The sequence below is a fragment of the Pipistrellus hanaki genome (assembly GCF_964339955.1).
Source record: "Pipistrellus hanaki genome assembly, chromosome: 7".
NCBI lineage: Eukaryota > Metazoa > Chordata > Mammalia > Chiroptera > Vespertilionidae > Pipistrellus > Pipistrellus hanaki.
The window spans coordinates 86017587-86040295 of record NC_140509.1 but is presented as its reverse complement, the minus strand read 5'-3'; the positions used below and the strand labels follow the sequence as shown (position 1 = coordinate 86040295).

Genomic DNA, 22709 nt, shown 5'->3' with positions numbered 1-22709 from the left:
TGAGCCGGTGTCTCTGACCCCAGCCCCTTCCCAACAGCTTGCCCTGACCGTGTCCTGTGAGACGGGCGGACCGCATATTCCTGGGACATTAATGCTTATGGGGGAAGCAATGAGACCAAATGGCATCTGACTTAATTCTTGAGATGCCACTTATTAACTGTTCCAACTTAGGCAAGATCTGCTCGTTTTTACACGGCTGCGTCCCCTTATCTCATCTGTAAAACCAGGCTAACATCGCCGTCCTGGTAGGGGTTTCTTTAAGACTACACGGGAGAACGCAGAAAAAGAGTCTAGTGTCACGAGGAGCACGGTGCTAAGGACTGTCATTTCCCAGAGCGAGGCAGTGACAAAAGCAGGCGTTCGGCATGCAGAGAACCCACAGGCTTGCAGGCGTTGTTCCCGCCACCTGCGCACAGACACAGTGTGGTCCTCCCGAGGCGGGAATGTACAAGCAGGAATAACGGGCATGTTAGCGCCCGTGCGAACACAGCCCAGCAGCAGAGACACCACAACCCTTCGGCACTGGGATGGCAGGACCTGGAGCCTGGGTGGGGCCGGAGGCTCCTCGGTTTGCGTGGCTGGTCATGTGCTGACGATCAGGATGTAATCAGTGATTCCTCCCTTCCTTCCCGTCCCGTCCAGGTACTCACCCACCACCCACCCGTTGGAGGGGCTGGAGGAAAACTACTGCCGGAACCCCGACAACGACGAGAAGGGGCCCTGGTGCTACACCACCGACCGGGCCACCAGATTCGACTATTGCGACATCCCTGAGTGTGAAGGTCAGGAGCCTGTTTGCTCCCCGCACAGCAGTGCGCGGTAAAGCCATTTGCCACGGGGATAGCGTGACTGACCACTTAGTACCGAGTTTGACACGGTTGAGTCATGCGTGAACCTCATGGAAAGGGTCAATATTTGCTCAGACGTCCCAGTGTTGACCTGAATTATTTTTAAATATATTTTTATTAATTTCAGAGAGGAAGAGAGAGAGAGAGAGAGAGAGAGAGAGAGAGAGAGAGAGAAATGTCAATGATGAGAGAGAATCTTCAATTGGCTGCCTCCTGCATGACCCCCACTGGGCATGTGCCCTTGACTGAAATCGAACCTGGGACCCTTTAGTCCGTAGGCCGATGCTTATCCACCGAGCCAAATCGGGTAGGGCAACCTGAATTATTTTTATGAAAATGCTCCTTTAATGTGAACAAATATTTTTTTAAAAAAACCTAGATGTAAACTCTAGACACAAACTTCCTATGCTTAAAGCTCAGCACACAGGAGAAACACAAAAACAGATTTGGGCTATATAGTTGGAATAAAACCGCAAAATCAGTACAATTCAAAGAGACAACAGTAATGTGGAGACTTTGCTGTTGCACTGAAGCTAAGCCAAGAACCAGTTTTTATTTATTTTTTTAATTTTTTTTTAATTTTTATTTTTTTAAAAATCAATCTTTATTGTTCATATTATTACAAAGGTTCCTCATTTCTTCCCCCCTCCACCAGGTTCCCACCCCACCCTCTGCCCCCTCCCCATCCCCCATTGTCCTCATCCATAGGTGCACAGTTTATGTTCAGTCTCTTCCTCCCTCCCTTTCCCCGATAGTAAATCCCTTTTCAGATAGTAAATCTGTTACTTAGCATTTTCTCATATCAATAATACCTCCACATGCCCAATGATACACTTCACACAAAAGACATTTTCAAATAGGTCAACCAGCCTCATCCAGGCCCCATCCAAGGCACTCACAGATCAACACCCCAGCACTATACTACCTCAACACATCCAGCTCTAAGCCTTCATCACTTGATTCAGCAGACCCTCAAGTTCCCGCAAAAGTTTCCAGCCATGTCTGAGAGGCAGCCGTGGGCAGGTACAGGCGAGGAGCGAGCTGTTTCGGGCCTGGCTGCTCCGGGCCTGGCCTCTGTTGCTCTGAAGAACCAGTTTTTAAATCAGCGAATCGTTATTTTAATGAGCCAGCCAATTGAATAGCACATCTCAGCAGTCAATGCTAAAAATTATGAACATCCTACTGAAAACGTGTTCTCCATTTCACACCTCCTGCCCCACTGAGTGTGGGAGGCGGGCAGGGGCGGGGATTCCCAGCTGTGGCAGCTCAGGGGCCCTTCGTTATCTCCCTCCACCGCGGGGACTCTATTTGTACACGATGCTGTGAGGTCATTGTCCCGTAGTTGACAGGAACACATCATTTTGGTATAAAGTCTAGCTCTTTCTTTCCTTATTGATCCATAAAACTGAAAGCCCCATCGGCCCTGCTGGGCCACGTCATTCCAAGAATTCTAAACGAGAGCGCCTGTGTGTAAACAATGTGAGAGAGCGAGGGCAGCAGGCGTGCTGCTCAGCACACGGAAAGAGCTGCGGCTGCGGGGGCTCTGCTCCCAGGGCGTCCGGAGCACGGACAGGCCCAGCGCTCGGGTCCGGGGGTGCCGTCACCCAGACACTCGGCAATGACACAGCCGTCTCTAAAGAGCCTATTGAGACGAAGACACCCCTTTTTTAAAAGTCCCAGCAGACAGGCTCTGGGAATCCGTGTCCCCTCCCCACCAGGGCCAGTGCACCCCAGCCGAGGACAAGCCTCATAGGATGTCTGAACTTGGTTGTGACTGTAATAGTCGAGGTGGTCTTGACCAAAATATGCCAATTTTACCATTTGAAAGAAAGAGGCATTTTAGGCTGTATTAAAATTGAGTCTTTAGTGCCAATTTTATTACCAAGTGACTATCAGATGGCACATATGAACAAGGCGCTAGTGACTGTGGGACAGCATGTATGAACAGGGGCTGGTGATCATTGAACAGCATGTATGAACAGGGGTTGGTGATCATTGAACAGCATGTATGAACAGGGGTTGGTGATCATTGAACAGCATGTATGAACAGGGGTTGGTGATCATTGAACAGCATGTATGAACAGGGGTTGGTGATCATTGAACAGCATGTATGAACAGGGGTTGGTGATCATTGAACAGCATGTATGAACAGGGGTTGGTGATCATTGAACAGCATGTATGAACAGGGTTGGTGATCATTGAACAGCATGTATGAATAGGGGTTGGTGATCATTGAACAGCATGTATGAACAGGGGTTGGTGATCATTGAACAGCATGTATGAACGGGTTGGTGAGCATTGAACAGCATGTATGAACAGGGGTTGGTGAACATTGAATAGCCTGTATGAACAGGACAGCACATAGACCAAGGGGCGAGCGGTATGTAAGACCTGGTTCTCACTCCTCCTTCCTGCTTGCCCACGCCCAGAGGAGTGCATGCACTGCAGTGGCGAGAACTACGAGGGCACCATTTCCAGGACCAAGTCCGGACTCGAGTGCCAGGCCTGGGACTCGCAGACCCCGCACGCGCACGGCTACATCCCCGCCAAGTAAGTCCCGGGAGAGAACGCCGTGTTCCTGGCCCCACAGCTCCAGCGGGCGTTCACTGCTGCTGAGATGTGTTCCTGTCCCCCGAGAGGAGAACGAACCTGACGTCCCAGCGTCTCCTTTTGCCTCTCCCACGTGCAGCTCCCACTCTGCGGTGGGTGCAGAGGTGGTGGGTGCACGGAGCAGAGGTGGTGGGTGCAGAGGTGGTGGGTGCAGAGGCGGCCGGCTGTCAGACGCAGGGTCCAGGACCCTCTGCCGAGTCTCTGCCGAAACCGGTCCTGGCCGGTGCATGCACAGAGAGCTGAGAAACCCAGATCTGCTCTCTGGGGTGCTCCCCAGCGCTTCCCTCTCCTCCCACTTCCTTCGTCTCCTTCCTTCCAGTGACACTCTGGGCCCCTCACCACGGCCTGTGGGTGGGCATGAGCCCCTCAGCGTGTCCATCTCAGTGCACTGTGTCTGGGCCCAGGATGCCCAGCTTTCACTAGACTCCCCCAGGGGTCAGGAATGTGCCGCAGGAAGTGAGTCCTGGCCTAGCAATCCCCTCCCCCCTACTTCCCACGGATTGTTCCGGAAACACCCCCTTCCGTAGCTGCTTCTGATCTTGTCTTCATTCCATGATGACGGTGGGACCTGCTGCCACTTCAGGGAACTTAGAAGTGAGACTGAGCCCAGATCTCCCTGTGCACAGCTCCGGGGAATTGCCGAGCCTCCCGGGCCAAACGGGTCACGTGAGGGGACCGAAAATTCCTGAAGCCACTGGGTTGGCTCAGTCCACCTGCCTGAGCCCCGAGAGCCTCAGGCAGGGAGTGAGCTGAGCCCTGAGAGCCTCAGGCAGGGAGTGAGCTGAGCCCCGAGGGCCCAGGCAGGGAGTGAGCTGAGCCCCGAGAGCGTCAGGCAGGGAGTGAGCTGAGCCCGAGGGCCCGGGCACTGCTCGCCTCGGGGTCTCAGCCCTGGGCCGCTGCGGGGGCCCCCAGCCTGCACTGGGAACATGGGGTGCCCCTTTCTGCCGCCTTCAGCCCAAAGGCTGGTGGGACTGGGCCTGGCAGGCCAGCGGGCCGGCTCTCCACACTCTGAAGATGGCAATGGCAAGTCCCCGGTGTTTTAAAATCGCTCTTGTTTGCAAGTGAACAACTGGAGTTTGCTGACATCCGTTCTCCAGGCGGCCAATAGGCCGCCTCACTGAGCCTGTCCTGTGACTCACACGTGTAAACCGCCGCACAGTGGTCCTCACGAGGCCGCCATCTCTCTGAGGCCGCCTTTCCCCGCCGCCTCCCCGGGGGCCTGGCCGTGTCTGCAGGCGCTCCGCACCTGCTCCTGTAAAGTAAGGTGACCAGACGTCCCGCTTTTGGCGGGACAGTCCCAATTTTTAACAATTTGTCCTGCATCCTGTGGCATTTAAAAAAAGTCCCGATTTCTTAAAAAAAAAATAAATAAATAAAAAAAAATCAGGACTTTTTAAGAATGCCATGGGACGCGGGACAAATTGTTAAAAATTGGGACTGTCACGCCAAAAGCAGGACATCTGGTCACCTTACTATAAAGTGATGCTCAGCTGGACACGTTCTGTGCTATTTCTCATTTTATTTTTTAAAATGTGCCACGCTCCACGAATGTGCGTGCCATCCTCACGCAGGGCCCAGTGCCTCTCCTCTGTGTCGCCCCTGCAGTGTGTGCCGCGGAGCAAGCACGCTCCCTGCCATTGACCGCCTCCTTGCCCTTCAGGTTCCCCAACAAGAACCTGAAGAAGAATTACTGCCGGAACCCCGACGGGGAGCCCGGCCCCTGGTGCTTCACCACGGACCCCAACAAACGCTGGGAGCTCTGTAACATCCCGCGCTGCAGTGAGTACGCCCGCCCAAGGCCCTCACCGTCTGCCCAGGAGCCAGGGTCCCGGGGCTGCGTGCCGTGCCTCCGCAGCCCACGAATGCGGTGGGACTTACTGCCCCGTCCGTCACACGCCTCCTGCTCCTCTCGGGAACTGTCTGAGCACCCACTGGTCATGGTGCTGTGGTCTTTCCTGTCAGACATGCCTGTGGCCTTCGAGGGGCCGTCAGACCTGAGCGTCCTGTCCACAGAGTCCCTCTGGCTGCTGCTCTGTGAGCAAGCGGTCCGTCTGCAGGGGGGCCCCTGAGGGAGCAGCGGGAGAGGGGCGCCCGGGGGGGGGGGGGTTTGAACCGGCTCGCTTAGCAGGAAGGACCGGGAGAAACCCTTTACCAAGCCTTTCCCTCGATGAGAACTGGAAGGAGGAGCTGGAGGTCCAGACAGGGACGGTCATCGGGGGTTAGGAGGGTGTGCAGCCTGGGGGCTTCCGCTCTTGGATGGGCCGCAAGTCCCCTGGCATTTCCCTTCCCTCTGGCGTCACCTCCTCTTTCTGGCATCTTTCCTTCTTCTCTCAAGAATTTTGCGATTCCCGGAAGCCCGTGCTCTTCCTTGGAGACACTGAGGCTTCTGTCCATGGCCTCTCTGCTGGCTTCATGGAGAGCTGGGCGGCATTTGGCTGTGTTCATGCGGAAATAACTGATTCTTCACAGGGGAGGCTGGGTCACTGATGTATGTGAAGGTCTGGGGTGAGGGTGGCATGCAGATATTTACACGTATGACACACTGAGAAAGAGAAGGCATACCAATCCCTACACGTATGACAAGCTGAGAAAGAGAAGGCATACCAATCCCTACACGTATGACAAGCTGAGAAAGAGAAGGCATGCTAATCCCTACATGTATGACAAGCTGAGAAAGAGAAGGCATACCAATCCCTACATGTATGACAAGCTGAGAAAGAGAAGGCATACCAATCCCTACACGTATGACAAGCTGAGAAAGAGAAGGCATGCTAATCCCTACACGTATGACACACTGAGAAAGAGAAGGCATGCCAATCCCTACACGTATGACACACTGAGAAAGAGAAGGCATGCCAATCCCTACACGTATGACACACTGAGAAAGAAAACAGAAAGCAGCATGCGCTCCAAGGGCCTTGTTCCTGGGGGCGTTCCTCGGAAAAGGGTCTCGTAGGCATGACTCTACCAAGTCAACTTCTTCTAAAAACGATAAATCATTTCCCATTTCCAAAGGGGTGAGCAGCCAGCAGCCAGACTGATGCCCCCAGATCCACGGCGCCCGCCCCCGCCCCGGCCGCCTGTGCCTCCCCCATGTCAGGGCCTCTCACAGCCATTCCCATCCCCGTTCCAGCCACGCCCCCGCCGTCCTCCGGGCCCACACACCAGTGTCTGAAGGGCAGAGGGGAGAGCTACGTGGGGAAGGTGGCCGTCACTCTCTCGGGGCACACGTGTCAGCGCTGGAGCCAGCAGACCCCTCACAAGCACAACAGGACCCCGGAGAACTTCCCCTGCAAGTGAGTCTGCCGGCCCCTCCCGCGGCCGAGCCAAGGCAGATCCCCGACGTGGCTCCGGCTGGCTTCCGACCGGGGAGTCCCTGCAGTGACCACGGCCAGGGCTGGGCAGGGGGTGAGCGGGCCCGGACGCCTGTGCCGCTGGCTCTCCCTCCGGCAGCGGCTGCTGGAAATGCCAGTCCTGGGCCTCCCCAGGCCCGCTCAGTCAGAGCGCTGAGCAGCGGGTTTGGAGAACACGGGACCCAGGGCTACACTGGACAGACTTGTTGTCGCTAATCCGCTCCAGGGGATAGTCTTCCATTGACTTGAGAGAGAGAGAGAGAGAGAGAGAGAGAGAGAGAGAGAGAGAGGGAGAGAGGTGAGAGAGACACATCAATTGGTTGCCTCCTGCACACACCCATACCGAGGCCAGGGATTGAACCTGATACCGCATACAAGACCTTGACTAGGAATTGAACCTGTGACCCTCTGGTCCAGGGGCCAATGATCTAACCTCGGAGCCACCCCGGCCAGGGCTGGACATCCTGTCTGAGGCAGGAACTCTGGGAAATGCCCATGTGCTCTAGCGTTCAGCTCTGGGCCCGGCACACCGCAGAGCTGTTTGCTTGGTGACCCCCCCAGCTCCCCAGCCTCCAACCCCCGTTGAAGAACACGTTTTAATCACGGCGCCATCACTCTCTGGGTCCTACAGAGCCCCCGCTCTGCCCATGTGCCCACCCACCTTCCGGCGCCTGTAATTCCGGAGGCTTCGCTGGCCAAGCGTCCGCCATCCCGTTAGCCGGTCTGCGTGCTCCCTGTCGTGTGAGGGAGCCCGCGGGAGGGCGGAGCTCACGCCGGTCTTTTCCAGAAACCTGGAGGAGAACTACTGCCGGAACCCCGACGGCGAGTCGGGCCCGTGGTGCTACACGACCAACAGCGAGGTGCGGTGGGAGCACTGCAAGATCCCGTCCTGCGAGTCCTCCCCGCTGTCCTCGGAGCAGGCGGACGCCACAGGTAGCGGCGGGCGAGCCGGGCCGGCGGGGGCTCCCGCTCGGCGCTCTGAGAGCTGAGCTCCGCTCCGGCGGAGGACGCGCGGGGGGGTTCCGCTGGCGTTACACCGGGAGGCTCCGGTCATGGCCGAAGGAGGGCCTCCGTGGTGAGCCCGTCCTGTGCTCCTGAGAAGGAGGAGGGCCCACTGAGGGCGGGGAGGGCTCCATAGAGGCCAGCAGGTCAAGTTGCTTAGCATTCACAGTCGTCACTGATCTTCTTTAATCTATATATTTGTATATATACATATATTTATGTATTTCTTTAAATCGATTTCAGAGAGGAAGGGAGAGGGAAAGATAGAAGCATCAATGATGAGAGAGAATCATGGATCATCTGCCTCCTGCACGCCCCCTACTGGGGATGGAGCCCACAACCTGGGCTTGTGCCCTGACCAGGAATCAAACCATGACTTCAACCTGTGAGCCAAGCCAGCCAGGCTTCCCTGTGCTTTATATTAACTACGGTATTTACCAAAAACGCGAGGCCATTAAAATTCTGTTGTTCCCTGTGCGTGCCCACCTGCCGGCTGACGGGGAGCAGAGTGGGGCACCAGCAGAGGCGGCTGTCCTGGGAGCCTCGCACGCTTCACAATCTTCTCCGTCCCACGCGTTACTCACCGACTTCTCCCGCTTCCGCTCAGTGCCCCCCGAGCAGACGCCCGTGGTCCAGGAGTGCTACCACGGCAACGGGCAGAGCTACCGCGGCACCTCGTCCACCACCATCACCGGGCGCAAGTGCCAGTCCTGGTCGTCCATGACCCCACACCGGCACTCGAAGACGCCGGACAAAGTGCCCAACGCGTACGTCTTTGCTTTGTAACCCGCGGAGGAGCCCGGCTCACGCCAGCCTGCTGGAAGGGGCTGTTTACGCCAACTCCTTAGGCCCCAACTTCTCTTGGCTCCAGAGAGTGAGGCACGGTGTCTCGGCTGCCTTGTTTTTGAGCAAAAATTCCCAAAGAAGAGATGTTAGAAGTGGGCTGTCTCTCCTGAGCAGCTTTGTGGAGGCCGGGGGCTGGGACACACGAGTGGCAAGTTCAGGAGGACAAATGGCCCGATGATTAGCAAGAGAACCACCCACAGCACCTGCTGGGTCACAGCGTCTACAGCCTGACCCGCTCAGCCCATCGGGGCCCGAGCGTTCCGGTCTGAGGGGCCGTGAGCTGCCAGAACACAGAGCGGGAAGGCAGGAGGGCAGGCGCCTCGGGGATAGACGGATGGTGACGGGAACAGGCAGGGAGGTGACCAAAGCCCAGGCTGGCAGACAGCCTCTTTGCCCCACACGGGTCAGTCAGCCTTTGAACACCTCCAGGTGCTCAGCCACCCTCTGGCTGGCTTCCTCCAATCGTGGGCCCAAGCCCGTGCCTGTGGTATCTCCATGTATGGCCTCGGATCCACACTTCCTCATTGTCTCCGACAGCCCCGGGTCTCGGGTCTAGGCTGGAGAGGGGAGTCCACCGCTGAGAATCCTGCGAGGCTAGGGCAGTGTCCGGGGAGGCCCTGGGCGACCGCACCCCCAGCCCCCATGCTCCTCACCTGCTGTTTCTTACTCAGTGCTTCCTGACTCCTCCGTGAGTCCTCAGCTCCCTCAGCTCCCTCAGCTCCCTCAGCTCCCTCGGGCCCCGTCTACCCAGGTGCCTCTCTTCACCCCTCTGTCCCGCTGTCCTTCAGCCTCATCCCGCTCCCAGGCCCTGCGTGGCGGCAGCGAGGGGGTGGGACAGGTGGGTGGAGTGAGGACAGTATGGGGTTCCTCCCACCCCCCCAGAACGTGCCCCATGGAAACGACGCCGGGCCTGGGAGCTAGTTTCCAGAGGTCCCTCAGCCCTGAGCCCCCGCGCGCCATCCACCAGACGGAGTATCGGCAGTTACGTTGTGCTCATGGCTGCCCACTGGGAACGCACAGCATTTAGCCGCAGCTGTGAACGGCCTGGGAAGGCTGCGGCGTGTCTTCCTCAGGGAGACGCATTCAGTTCCAGCTCTCATAGCCCGAAGTGGTCACAGATAGAGACACAGGCACAGACACAGAAGCATGTGTGTGCATAGAGAAAATCTAACACACACGCTTCACAATTCATGTTGGTTATCCCCGGGACACAAAGTTAACATTCCCAGGGAAAGGAGACATTCTGGAACTTTCTTTACACATTTATGTGCCATCTTAGCTTTTACATGGAGCATATATTAATTTTTATTTTTTAATTAAAAATTGTAATCTACTAGAGGCCCAGTGCATGCATTCGTGTACCGGTGGGGTCCCTGAGCCTGGCCTGTGGGGATTAGGCCGAAACCAGAAGTCCAACATCCCCCGAGGGGTCCCAGAGTGTGAGAGGGTGCAGACCAGGCCAAGGAACCCTACCAGTATGCGAATCTGTGCACTGGGCCTCTAGTAGGCCTATAAGATCTTTGATTAATCTCTTCCCGCCCTCCCGCTCTCCTCTTTTCCCTCTGAGATTCATCAGTCTTTCCCATGTTTCCATGTCTGTGCATTGAATGTCTGCCCCCTGGTGGTCAGAGTGCATCATAGCTACTGGTCGGTCAGCCAGTTGCTTAGGCTTTTATATATATAGATTTAAAAGTTGTTTTGACATTGTGGACCTGTACTTGTGGCACTGTAATAATTAGCACCTTTGATAGAAATACTGCAGTCACTTAAGACTTTGTTAAGGCGCTCTCTCTCTCTCTCTCTCTCTCTCTCTCTCTCTCTCTCTCTCTCCCCCCCCCCCCCCCCATAACCCCCATCCTAAGCTCCTAGGGCCCTTCTTTGCCTCTGTAACTTGTTTTCTGAGCCCATTTCTTCTACCACCACTTCTACTCCTGTGACTTTCTAAGTAACCCTCCTCTTATGAAAAATAAGACTTTGACTCTAGATGGTTTGGCTCAGCAGATAGAGCGTCAGCCTGTGGACTAAAGGGTCCCATGTTCCATTCTGGCCAAGGGCACATGCCTGGGTTTTGGTCTCAATCCCTCCTCCCACTCCCAGTAGGGGGCACACAGGAGGCAGCCAATCTACGGTTCTCTCTCATCATTGATGTTCCTCTCTATCTCTCTTTCTTCCTCTCTGAAATAAATTTAAAAAAAATTATTAACATAAAACTCAGAGGATGCGGGTGCCCCCTGAGGACTCTCCCCCGACTCACTCCCTCTCTCTGTGTGGCATTCGCAGCGGCTTGACCATGAACTACTGCAGGAACCCTGACGGCGACAAGGGCCCTTGGTGCTACACCACCGACCCCCAGGTCCGCTGGGAGTTCTGCAACCTGAGGAAATGCTCAGAAGCACAGGGCGCTGCCACCAACGCCGCGCCCGCGGTCCAGACTACCAGCTCCCAGGCCTCTCCGGAAGCAGGTGAGACGCGGCGGCCACACTGTGCGCTTGGGCACTGGGACCAAAGCCCGGGGAAGCGGGTGGATGCAGAAGCTCGTTGCTATGGGAACCTGAATCCACGTGGCAGGATTGTCACCTTGGAGGTGAGGCAGAGCTGCTGTTGCTGGTGGCACAGTGAGCCTTGGTGGGTGGGGAGGTTGGTAATGGTGGCAATAGCTGAAATAGGACATTCTATTGTTAAATTTAAAGACATATATATTTTTATGGATTTCAGAGAGGAAGGGAGAGGGAGAGAGATAGAAACATCAATGATGAGAGAGGATTGGCTGCCTCCTGCACGCCCCCTACTGGTGAATGAGCCTGCAACCCAGGGCATGTACCCTGACTGGGAATCGAACCCTGACCTCCTGGTTTATAGGTCAAGGCTCAACCTCTGAGCACCCCCAGCGGGGCTGAAATAGAGCCTTCTAGAAAAACATGCCTGCCTCCTCCATGGAGGAATAGAAAGGGTTAATTTGGCTTAAACACGCTGAATTAGGGGAGCCAGTCAGACAGGGGGGAGGCTGTGTGGCCGCAGGGGTCATCGGCCTCCACGTAAGAGGGCTGCCACCTGAGGGGGAGCCGGAAGCGGTCCCCATCCTCCTGCTCCCTGAGCCCTGGTCCCATAGCTGCTGGGCAGGCCTTCGAGGGTGGAAAACCAGGGCCACCGCTGCTCCGGCCACTCCGGGCACTCAGCGCCTCCCACAGGGGTGCTGGAAGGACCTGGGTGGAAGTCGAGAGCCCCTCCTCCCTGAGGTGGGCGTGGCTTCCCCGCAATGTGGGGGCCCGCCTGCTCCCCCGGGACCGTGAGCCCCCTCTCCTGACCCGGAGCCCCGCCTGGGGTCCCTCCTGGAAACACCTCAGTGTCGGTGCCACAGTTCGAGCATGGGTAACCCACACGCCTGGTCCAGGCTCCCCGCAAGGCCCTCCCCGCTGTGTGGATTTTCCAAGGGGCCCCCAGGGCACTGGTGCACCCCCCGCAACATGTGTCCCACCCCCAGTTCTCTCAGGGGTCCGGGGAGCGCCCCCCCAGGTTTGAGGTGCGGGACAAGCTTGGGGAAGGCACCCCAAGCCGCCCAGTCACCCTCTTCTCCCCGGAGGGCGGGGACCAGAGCACAGCTCCAGCCAAACAGCATTTTCTAGGAGAGCCGTCCTGTGTGCACCCCTTTCCCCCCTCCCCCCTCCCCCCTCCCCGTGAGAGGAGGTGCTCAAGAGCCGCCGAGCCGGTCACAGCAGCATCTGCCCCGCAAATTCTCCCAGGGCACCGTCCGCCACTCAGTGGGTCAGACCAGCGAGCTCAGTGTCCTGGCCCAACTCCCAGCCCAGCCCCTGCTCCACGCCGCTGTTCCCAAGCCCACATTGGGTAACGTGTTAGACGGGTAACGTGCTAGACCAGTGGCTGGCAAACTGCGGCTCTCGAGCCACATGTGGCTCTTAGGCCCCTTGAGTTTTTAGCAAAGGCCAGCGCAGGAGGACCCTAATTAAATCAATAACAATGTTCCTACCTATATAGTTTAAGTTTAAAAAATGTGGCTCTCAAAAGAAATTTCAGTCATTGCCCTGCTGATATTTGGCTCTGTGGACGAATGAGTTTGCCGACCATTGGGCTAGACGGACAGCGCCCACCACCCCGGCCTCCGGGCTCGCAGGGCGCGGCCACAGGGCCCCACGTGGGGAACCTGGGCTCACAGGGCGCGGAGCCTGACCCGGCCTCTCCCCGCAGACTGCATGCTCGGGAACGGGAAGGGCTATCGCGGCAAGAGGGCCACCACGGTGGCCGGCACCCCCTGCCAGGCCTGGGCCGCCCAGGAGCCCCACCGGCACAGCATCTTCACGCCGGAGAGCAACCCCCGCTCCGGGCTGGAGAAGAACGTAAGCCGCTCCCACGCCTTCGGCAGGCCAGCCTGGCACGCAGAGCGGCTCTGCGCGGGAGCCAGCGGGCTGGTCTGGGGTGGGGGTGGGGTGTCTGTGGGGGGTGGGGGGACCCCGCAGGCTGTGGGGGCTGAGCCTGCAGCGGGAGCAGCACCGGTACGTCAGCCCAGGCGCCGTCCACACAGCCACCCCGCCGCAGCCTCCCTCCGGCGCTCCTCCCTCCCCGCTGTTCCTGGTTTCTGTGTCCACCTCCCACCCGGGGGTCCATGGGTTCCTGACATTACCGTCAGACTTCCCGAGGAAAAAATGTGGTGGGATTCCCCATAGTAGGATTTCCTAGTCTCTCACACTTTCTTTTTGTTCTTTAAAAATATATTTTTTTTAAGAAGGATATGTACATATATATACATACATATATACCCTGAGTGGCCAGATTATTATGCTCTCTGTATATTAGAGGCCCAGTGGATGAATTCGTGCATGGGGCAGGGGATATGGGTAGTTGGCCAGCCTGCCTGCTGGTTGAACTCCTGGTTGAGGGGACAATTTGCATATTAACTTTTTATTATATAGGATATACACTGAGTGGCCAGATTATTATGTGTTCAGAGATCATAATAATCTGGCCACTCAGTGTGTGTGTGTGTATACTAAATATATATATATCAATTAAATATATATATATGTGTGAGATATTAAATATATATTTATATATACTAAATATATATATATATATCAATTAAATATATATGTGTGATATAAATATATCAATTAAATACATATGTGTGTGTGTATATATATATATTTACATATATATATATTTAATTGATTTCAGAGAGGAAGGAAGAGGGATAGAGAGATGGAAACATCAATGATGAGAGAGAATCATGAGTCAGCTGCCTCTGGCACGCCCTGCCCTGGGGATGGAGCCTGAAGCCCGGGCCTGTGTCCTGACTGGGAACTGATCTGAGACCTCCTGGGTCACAAATCGGTGTTGAACCACTGAGCCGCATCGGAGGGCCCCTCACCCTTTCTGGCTTACGTTGGGGCATGCATAGGAAGGACAAGGAGGCACAGCCTCTTGTGGCTTGACCCAGGGACGCTGCCCAGCCCAGGGCGTCCGCATTCTGAGCCTCCAGCCAGCGGGCTCCGCAGTGACCCCCACACAGGATGGTCCATCGCGCCCGTGGTCCTACTGCGGCCTCTCCATCGCCTCCCCAACAGGGTCCCTTTCACAGCCCCGCACTGAGTCCCCCGAGAGGCCCCCTCCCTCCGGGCGTGGCCTCGGGCCGGAGCTCCTGTGGACCAAGGAGACATGACCAGTGGGCTGGGCTGGCTCAGAAGCATCCTAAGCCCCCTCTCCACCGCCCACCCTCAAAGGAGCACTGACCTCCCCTCCCTGAGGGCAGCGTGGCTGCCTGTGCCCACCCCCCCCCCCCGGGCACCCTCCCTGAGCAGCCTCTCTTCCAGTACTGCCGGAACCCCGACGGCGACATCAACGGGCCCTGGTGCTACACAACGGACCCCAAGAAGCTCTTCGACTACTGCGACGTCCCGCTGTGCGGTGAGCTGGCCGCCGGGGCCGAGCGACTCCGCACACACACCGGCCCGGCCCCCTCACGCGGGTCCTCCCCCTGCGCCCCCCAGAACCCTCCGTGCCCCCCTCGCCCCTCACCCCCCCCCCCCGCCTCCTCCCGCAGCCCTCTCTCTTCATCACTGAAGATGCCCACCTCACACATAAGCTATTTCCTTATATCCACTTGCTTTACATTGTATATTTGTGGGTTGAAGGATGTTAATAATTCCACCACCACGTTCAGCACCGATAAGAAATAGGTAAAAACAAAGAGAAGCTTTCGGTTCTGTCCCAAAAGGAGAACCGGAGAGCCGTGCCCGCATTTGTGAGGCCGGCTCTGTCCCGGGCTCAGCGTAGAGTAGCGTGTCGCGGTGTTGCGTGTTTCCTGTTCAGAGAGACGTTTCTATGTGGGTGCGCAGCACAGGCTGTGACAAAGGGAAAGTTATTTGGAAAATTCAGGCTCCAGGTTCGAGGGAGGGTAGAGTCTCTGGCTGGGACCGGAAGACCTGCCCCGCAGTGTCGCTGTGAACAATGACTTACGCTCACGATGCTGAGAATTGGAGGGCGCCAGGCACCAGGAAAGCATTGGAGGCCTGAACTGTCCTGGGCGCCAGCAGGTGCCACCAAGGATGTTGCCCCCGCAGTCTCTTTCCGCCCCATTTCCCCCGCCTTTGCCCACCTCCCCCGCCCCTTCCCGCCCCCGCCCCGGCCACCACCACGCTGCTATCCGCATCTCTGTGCAATGTCTATAATTTTTAATTCATCCCTTCGCCTTCTTCCATCCAGTCGCCCAGCCCCTCCCCTCTGACCGCGCAGTCTGTCCCATGCGTCCAGGCCTCTTACCGACGGACTGGGCTCTGCGGTGTCAAAGCCACCACGCACCCTGCGCTGTGTGACAGCGCGGTCACCGCTCCCTTCAAACGGACTCTCTCCCCGCGCAGTGTCCTCGGCGTTCGACTGCGGGAAGCCCAAGGTGGAGCCGAAGAAGTGCCCCGGCAGGGTCGTCGGCGGGTGCGTGGCCAACCCGCACTCCTGGCCCTGGCAGATCAGCCTCCGAACAAGGTAAAAGCACTCCGGACAGGGCGCGTCCGTCCTCCTGTGCGAGCCGCAAACCGTCCGCGCCCGCACACAGCCACGGCTCGGGCCCAGCCGGCCCCCGCTTTCCCTGGAGGGAGGGAACCCAGGAGATAAAGGGTGTGCCTTTTCTTGGTTCTTTACTCTGAAAACAGCCAGAACTGGAGTCTTTTCCTTGATGCAGGCAGCTGCCATTAAGGCAGTGGTCGGCAAACTGTGGCTCTCGAGCCATATGTGGCTCTTTGGCCTCTGGAGTGTGGCTCTTCTACAAAATACCACGGCCTGGGCGAGTCTGTTTGGAAGAAGTTTAAGTTTAAAAAATGTGGCTCTCAAAAGAGATTTCCATCGTTGTCCTGTTGACATTTGGCTCTGTGGACTAAGGAGTTTGCCGACCACTGCATTAAGGCGTGTAGATGCCACAATTCCCAAGAGCCAGCATTGCCGGGAACGTATTGAAGACTCCTTGTGAGACGAAGAGCAGCACAGCCACAGGAACGGGACCCCTGGTGGGGCACCGGGACCGAAGTACCCGTGGTCCATCGCAGACGCAGACTCGGCGTCTTCCTTCAGAGGGGCTCGCCCGCCGTGAACACACCTCCCTTCCCGTGGGCAGCGGCCAGCTCTGACCCCCAGAACCCGGGGTGGCTCGGCCGTCACTCCGGCAGCCCGCCTTCAGGGAGCCCAGGCTGCCTGGTGACTTGTGACCCGGCTGCTCCCGTCTCGTTTCTGCGCTCCGGTGCGGCCAGCCTTCCGCCGGGTGGGCCAGGTGGCACCGCCCAACGTGTCCATCTGCTGCCCGGTGCTGAGTGGGCGTTTCTGCTCTTTGCCTTGTCGCTTAGTAACTGCGCTCCGCACAGCCCTCACTGTCAGGCTTCCCGACCTCCCCCGCGCCGCCCGGGCCATCGCTGGCATCCGCGGGCCGCAGGGGTGTTCCCTCCATCCCCAGGAGCTTCTGGCAGGGCGTGCTCTTTTTGTGAGCGACCTCGCGCCTGGAAGTCCTGGGACATAAAGGATTAGGAACCATCTGCCCCTCGAAAGGGGACCGGCTCAGGTACAGCCAGCCAGTCCCGGGGCCGGGCCACTCGGAATCGCCTCCGGCCGCCTGAGAAGCACTCTCCAGGCCTAGCGTAGACCTTGCCGAAAGGAAAGGAAAGACACGGAAGGGTGGTTTGGCCTGCTCCCTCCTGTCCAAGTCCAGGGCTGACCCGTCGGAGCAGAGGGCTCGGGCTTCATGGTGGAGCCCCCGGTTTGCTGGTCTGGGGACGGCCGGCCCCGGCCTCCCGGGTCGCCATGCAGAGTGCTGCGGATGGAGCCTTCCGGAAACCCCCCCTGAAGCGCGTCAGCCCCGCCGTCCTGGTGACGGGCCGGCGGCCTGTCCCTTGGGACCATGACCCCACAGAGGAGCGGAGCCCGCTTCCAGGGCCTGCAGAGCAGAGCAGGGCCCGGAACTGACCTCCGCCTGTGCCCGCAGGTTCGGAATGCACTTCTGCGGAGGCACGCTGATAGCGCCGGAGTGGGTGCTGACCGCCGCCCACTGCCTGGAGAGGTAGGTGCAGGGGGCGTCCGCCTGTGTCCTTCCTGTCCCCTCCCGATGGCCTGACACTGGGCCCCGGGGGCGGGTGTGAGAGCCTGAGGCAGAGCTGCCAGGGCCATGGGACGGGAGAGGACGGGAGTGTTTCCAGGGGAAACAAAGGAGAAAGGCCAGCAGGGCGGGGGCGGGGGGAGGGGGAGGCAGGAGAGAGCCGTGCACGGCACAGCATCGCCAAGAAACATTCCTTAACGGCGAGGCTCGGTCAATTGTGACCTTTCTTTCTTTTTATCCTAAAAATACATTTGTATTGATTTCAGAGAGGAAGGGGGAGGGAGAGAGATAGAAGCATCCACGATGAGAAAGAATCATTGAAGTGCTGCCTCCTGCACGCCCCCTACTAGGGATCAAGTCCGCAACCAGGGCATTGTGCTTCTTGACTAGAATCGAACCCGGGACTCTTGAGTCCACAGGTTGATGCTCTATCCACTGAGCCAAACCAGCTAGGACCTTTCTTTCTTTCTAATATATATATATTATTATTTTTGTTTTGTTTTGTTAATCCTCACCCAAAGATATTTTCCATTGACTTTTAGAGAGAGTGGAAGGAAGGGGGAGAGACAGAGAGAGAGAAACGTTGATGTGGGAGTGACACATGGATTGGTTGCCTCTCACACGCCCTCTGACCAGGGCCGGGGGTTGAACCTGCAGCTGAGGTTTGTGGCCTTGACCGGAATGGAGCCGGGACGTTCAGTGCGCAGGCGGATGCTCAGAGGAGATGGGGAATTGGTGTCAGGGGCGGGGGCCGTGCTGTCTGGCTCAGAAGGGCTCCCGGGAGGAGGCCACCCCTTCGCTCGCTGCTCACGGCACCGCCTCTTCCAGGTCCTCTCGGCCTTCGTCCTACAAGGTCATCCTGGGCGCGCACCGCGAGCGGAACCTGGAGCCGGACGTGCAGGAGCGGGAGGTGTCCAAGCTGGTGCTGGAGCCCTCGCGGGCCGACATCGCGCTGCTGAAGCTGAGCAGGTGCCGCCGGTGTCCGGGACGGCAGGCACTGCCGCTCCTCTGGGCTCCTGGCCGCACAGGGCGGGGCGGGGCTGCGGGGCTGCGGGGGCTGCAGGGCTGCTGGGCTGTGGGGCTGCGGGGGCTGCGGGGGCTGCGGGGCTGCGGGGCTGTGGGGCCTGCGGGGGCTGCGGGGGCTGCGGGGGCTGCGGGACACTCGCAGACCAGCATCCCTGTGGATGCCTGTCCGTGACCAACGTCCGTCTGTCCCCCGTTAGCTCCGGCAGGCAGGGAGAGGGGGACGTGTTCTCAGGCCGCCTGAGCCGGCATCGGGGAGGTGCCAGCGCAGAGGGTCTGGGCTCCGGGCAGGCGGCGTCTGGTTGTGGGCGGGTGAGTGGCAGGAGTCCCGGGCGGGCAGGCAGTCAACCGTCCCGCCTGTGCTTCCTCTCAGCCCTGCCATCATCACCGAGAAGGTGATCCCGGCGTGTCTGCCGCCCGCCGACTACGTGGTCGCCGACCGGACGGTGTGCTACATCACGGGCTGGGGAGAGACGCAAGGTGAGTCAGTCCATGCTCCCTGGAGGACTCCCCAGCCTGCCGCTCCGGGAGAAGGAGCGTTGGCACAGACTCCTGGGCGTGCGAGGCCCCCAGGCGCCTCCCTGACTTAGCCGGGGCCCTGCCACGGCTCCATTCTCGGTGTCCGGGGTCCGCCAGAGCGTTTCCGAGTCTCTGGATCAGCCCACACATCTGACGCTGAGACTGCGTCCAGGTGGTAGGGCCTTGCTCCAAGCCTGGGCCTGCGGGATGAGGCCGTCTTCGGTGTGAAGTTAGCGCCCTGAGTCCCAGCAGGTGCCGAACAACTGAACTCAGAGCTCACTTAGTCCCCCAGGTGCCCCACATGTCTGCTGTATGTGCGGGAGACATTGGGGGTGGGGCAGGCTGACAGCTGGGTGGGGGTGGGACAGACTGACAGCTGGGGAAGGAAAGAAAGGTCCTGTCCCATTGGCTATCGGTTTATGGATGCGGGTGCGGAAGGAGACGCGGTGCAGGCTCCCGGCCTGGCGTGGGGACTCTCCTCGCTCTGCAGTGCGCGCTGGTAGTAACACACCCCTGACTGGGGCCCAGGAACGTGTGCGAGCGCCCAGGTGTCTGCCTCCTCTCTCAGAAGCGGGGTGAGTCAGGATCCTGGAAAAGGTTCTGGCTCTGCCCTCGCTGGGCACGCTGGGCACGCCGGGCATGCCGGGCAGGCCCTCACCTCTGGCCCACTTGGCCCTGACCCTCATCTGCCAGCAGAGTGTCTGCAGGCAGCGCTGTCCACGCTCGCCCTCGGCGGGGCTCTCGCTGGAAGGAAGGTGTTGGGCTTTAAGCCAGGTTGAAAGGACTGGCCCAGAGCATGTCAAACTGGCCTCCCTTAGTTCCGCACTTCCCCTCTGCCTAAAACCTTCCCCCGGGCTTCCCACGCCCCGCTGCTTTCGGAGTCTGCGGACACTGAGGAGGAAAGGAAGCGGCCCTATGGGAGTGCCACGCTGCTTCAGTCTTTGATTTTAAAAAATTCAAATGCCACCAATCCATGTGCATTGGACAGTCCACCCCGATTTCGCAAAGGAAGGATCCGAGGCTGAGAAGGGGCAGGGGTGGCGGAGGGGTGCAGAGGCAGACAGGCCCAAGGCAGGACCCGACTCCCACCGGCCAGCTGCCAGGACTTAGAAAAGCCACAGACTCTTTGAACTTGTTTCCTCGGCTGAAAATGGGCTTCAGGGGGAGTGGGGGAGGCGATGAGAGGTGTGGAGCGGCCCAGCGCCCGAGTCACGTTAATGACGGAAGTGCAGCATTTCCCTTAAAACTCTCTCTAGCAAGTGGCAGACAATTCAGTGCAAACCAGATTGAGCCAAAAAAAAGGGACTTCCTAGTGAGCCACAAAGCCTGCTGGCTGATGAAAGCAAGGACTCAAAAGCATACAGATCTGGAGGTGAGTTCTGGTTCCATCGACCTCCATGCGACATCAGGAAGGTAGTTAATCTCGCTGAGCCGCAGTTTCCTCATCTGTACCACCTTATAGAGTCACTGTGAGCATTAAGATGATGCATATGGATTTCCCAGAGATTTGGAGATGGAATTCCAGCAGCTCCTGTGCTTAGACAACTACCATCACCATCACCATCCCATCACCACTATGACCATCATCACCCCCATCATCACCATCACTATCACATCATCACCCCATAATCACCACCATCACCATCACAACCATAATCAACATCACTATCATCACCCCCATCATCACCATTGTCATCATCAAACTCCAATCCTCCCCATCATCACCATCATCACTACCACCACCAAAACCATCAACATCACCATCATCATCATCAAGCTCCAACCCTCCCCATCATGACCATAATCACCACCATAACCACCACCATCACCATCATCAATGCCTCTACCATCAACCTCATCATCACCATAATCATCATCATCCACAACATCACCACCATGACCATCATCATCACCACCACCACCACCATCACCACCACAACCATCTACGTCACCATCATCACCATTATCATCATCAAGCTCCAACCCTCCCCATCATCACCATAATCATCACTAACATCACCACCATCACCATCATCAATATCTCCACCATCACCCCCATCATCACCATAATCATCGCCATCATCACCCACAACATCACCACCATCACCACCATGATCATTATCATCACCACCATCACTACCACAACCATCAACGTCACCATCATCACCATCATCATCATCAAGCTCCAACCCTTCCATCATCACCATGATCATCACACCATCAACCCCATAATCACCACCATCACCATCACAAGTATCATCAACATCACTATTACCACCCCCATCATCACCATTATCATCATAAAACTCCAATCCTCCCCATCATCACCACCATCACCGTCATCAATACCTCCACCATCACCTCATCATCACCATCATCACCACTACAACAATCATCACCATCACTATCATCACCCCCCGTCAACACCATGATCATCACTATCATCACCCACAATATCACTACCATCACCATCATCACCATTATCACTACCATCACCACCACAACCATCATCAACATCACCACCAAGCTCCAACCCACCCCATCATCACCTTCATCATCATAATCACCACCATCACAGTAACCATCAAGGAGCCTGTGTGTAGCTGAGCCTGACAGAACCCAGGCCTGCCTGGCCCCTGGGCCCCTGGCCCCCCCATCCTCCACGCTCTTCTGCACTCTTGGGCTCCCGTCTCTCGGGCCTCCCTCGCATGTGTGCCGGGAAAGTGGCTCTCAGTAGATTCACTGCACTGGGAGGAGTCACCACACATGAGCCAGGATGTTGGCCGTTTTCCTACATGTCAGCAGTGACCCCGATCAATCGGTGTTTGGTGTGGGGTCAGAATTCTCCCCTCTCCCCTGCAGCCCCCAGACGCTCCCTGCCCTCACTGCTCCACAGCAAGGCAGACCTGTGTTCAGGCTGAGGGGCCCTCTCTGGTCAGCCCCTCACCGGCAATCACAGGCTCTCAGGGTTCCTGCTTCCCCTCGCCGAGGGCCCCATCAGGGCATCTGTTCCCCAAGTCACTTCCAGCCCCAGAAATGCAATTCCCACAGTGGCCACCGGATGGCAGCACATCCGCACAGACCACACCCCCCTCCTTACACAGGTCTGTCCTGCTCAGAAAGCAGGTGCAGGAGCAGGACACTCAGTGACTTGGTTTGTGAGAAAGCTGCTCCCTCCACACCTCGACGCCTCTAACAAGGCTGCTCAGCGCTGCTGGGCCAGGCCTTGCCCCCGGGGCCCGCGGGGACCAGCCTGGCTCTCCACAGGCTGTCCTGCTTCCTGCTGTCAACCCCAGACCAGCGTGCTCGCTGAACCCCAGACAGTTCCCCAGGGACTCGAGGTCTTTGGAGGCGAGGGCACCTCATCTCGTGGCCACCCCAAGCTCACAAAGCAAAGGTCGTTGCAAAACCAGTGAAAGTGGGGCTTGCGACATCGGGAAGCTGGTGGTGTGTGAGGCGCACCTGGGCGTGTCCGTTTGGAAAAGCCGCCTTTTCTCTGGCGCCGTTGCCAGGGTTCTATTTTGTCAAAGGAACAAAAACAAACAAACAGAAAAACAAAAAAACACCCAAAAAGCAGTTTTTCACCAGAAAAGAATACAGTGAGTACAACAAGCATACAGGAGAACGAGCACTCTCCCTCCTTGTAAAAGAAATGTAAATTAGGAAGTGAATTAGGATCCTTTCCACCCATTATAAGACCAAGCCTTTTAAGATAGTAAATACCCACGAGGGCGGAGTGAATGACCTTTTCCCAGTGACATTCACACTGTCCTGCCCTTTGAAAGCGATTGGCGATGCTGTGGGGGCCGTAAACATGTCTCGGGCATTTCTGGGAACTGGGCTTAAGAACACTGAGGAATATTCGTACGCCGCATGGACAAACGTGAGGGACATGGCAGGGACACGGGCCAACGAGCATGGTCG

General features: G+C 57.5%; 1 protein-coding gene across 2 annotated transcripts in view; it reads left to right on the top strand.

The window, feature by feature from the left end:
* The window catches only part of PLG (plasminogen), a 32531-nt gene that overhangs the window by 7359 nt on the left and 2463 nt on the right, over positions 1 to 22709 (top strand). For both annotated transcript variants that reach the window (XM_084890910.1, XM_084890909.1), the window contains exons 4-16: positions 643 to 782; positions 3278 to 3398; positions 5119 to 5237; positions 6592 to 6754; positions 7599 to 7744; positions 8421 to 8580; positions 10940 to 11121; positions 12863 to 13011; positions 14482 to 14575; positions 15529 to 15649; positions 17133 to 17207; positions 18072 to 18212; positions 18640 to 18746. In XM_084890910.1, the coding sequence (XP_084747036.1) occupies positions 643 to 782; positions 3278 to 3398; positions 5119 to 5237; positions 6592 to 6754; positions 7599 to 7744; positions 8421 to 8580; positions 10940 to 11121; positions 12863 to 13011; positions 14482 to 14575; positions 15529 to 15649; positions 17133 to 17207; positions 18072 to 18212; positions 18640 to 18746 (1718 nt within the window). The remainder of the gene's footprint in view (positions 1 to 642; positions 783 to 3277; positions 3399 to 5118; positions 5238 to 6591; positions 6755 to 7598; positions 7745 to 8420; positions 8581 to 10939; positions 11122 to 12862; positions 13012 to 14481; positions 14576 to 15528; positions 15650 to 17132; positions 17208 to 18071; positions 18213 to 18639; positions 18747 to 22709) is intronic.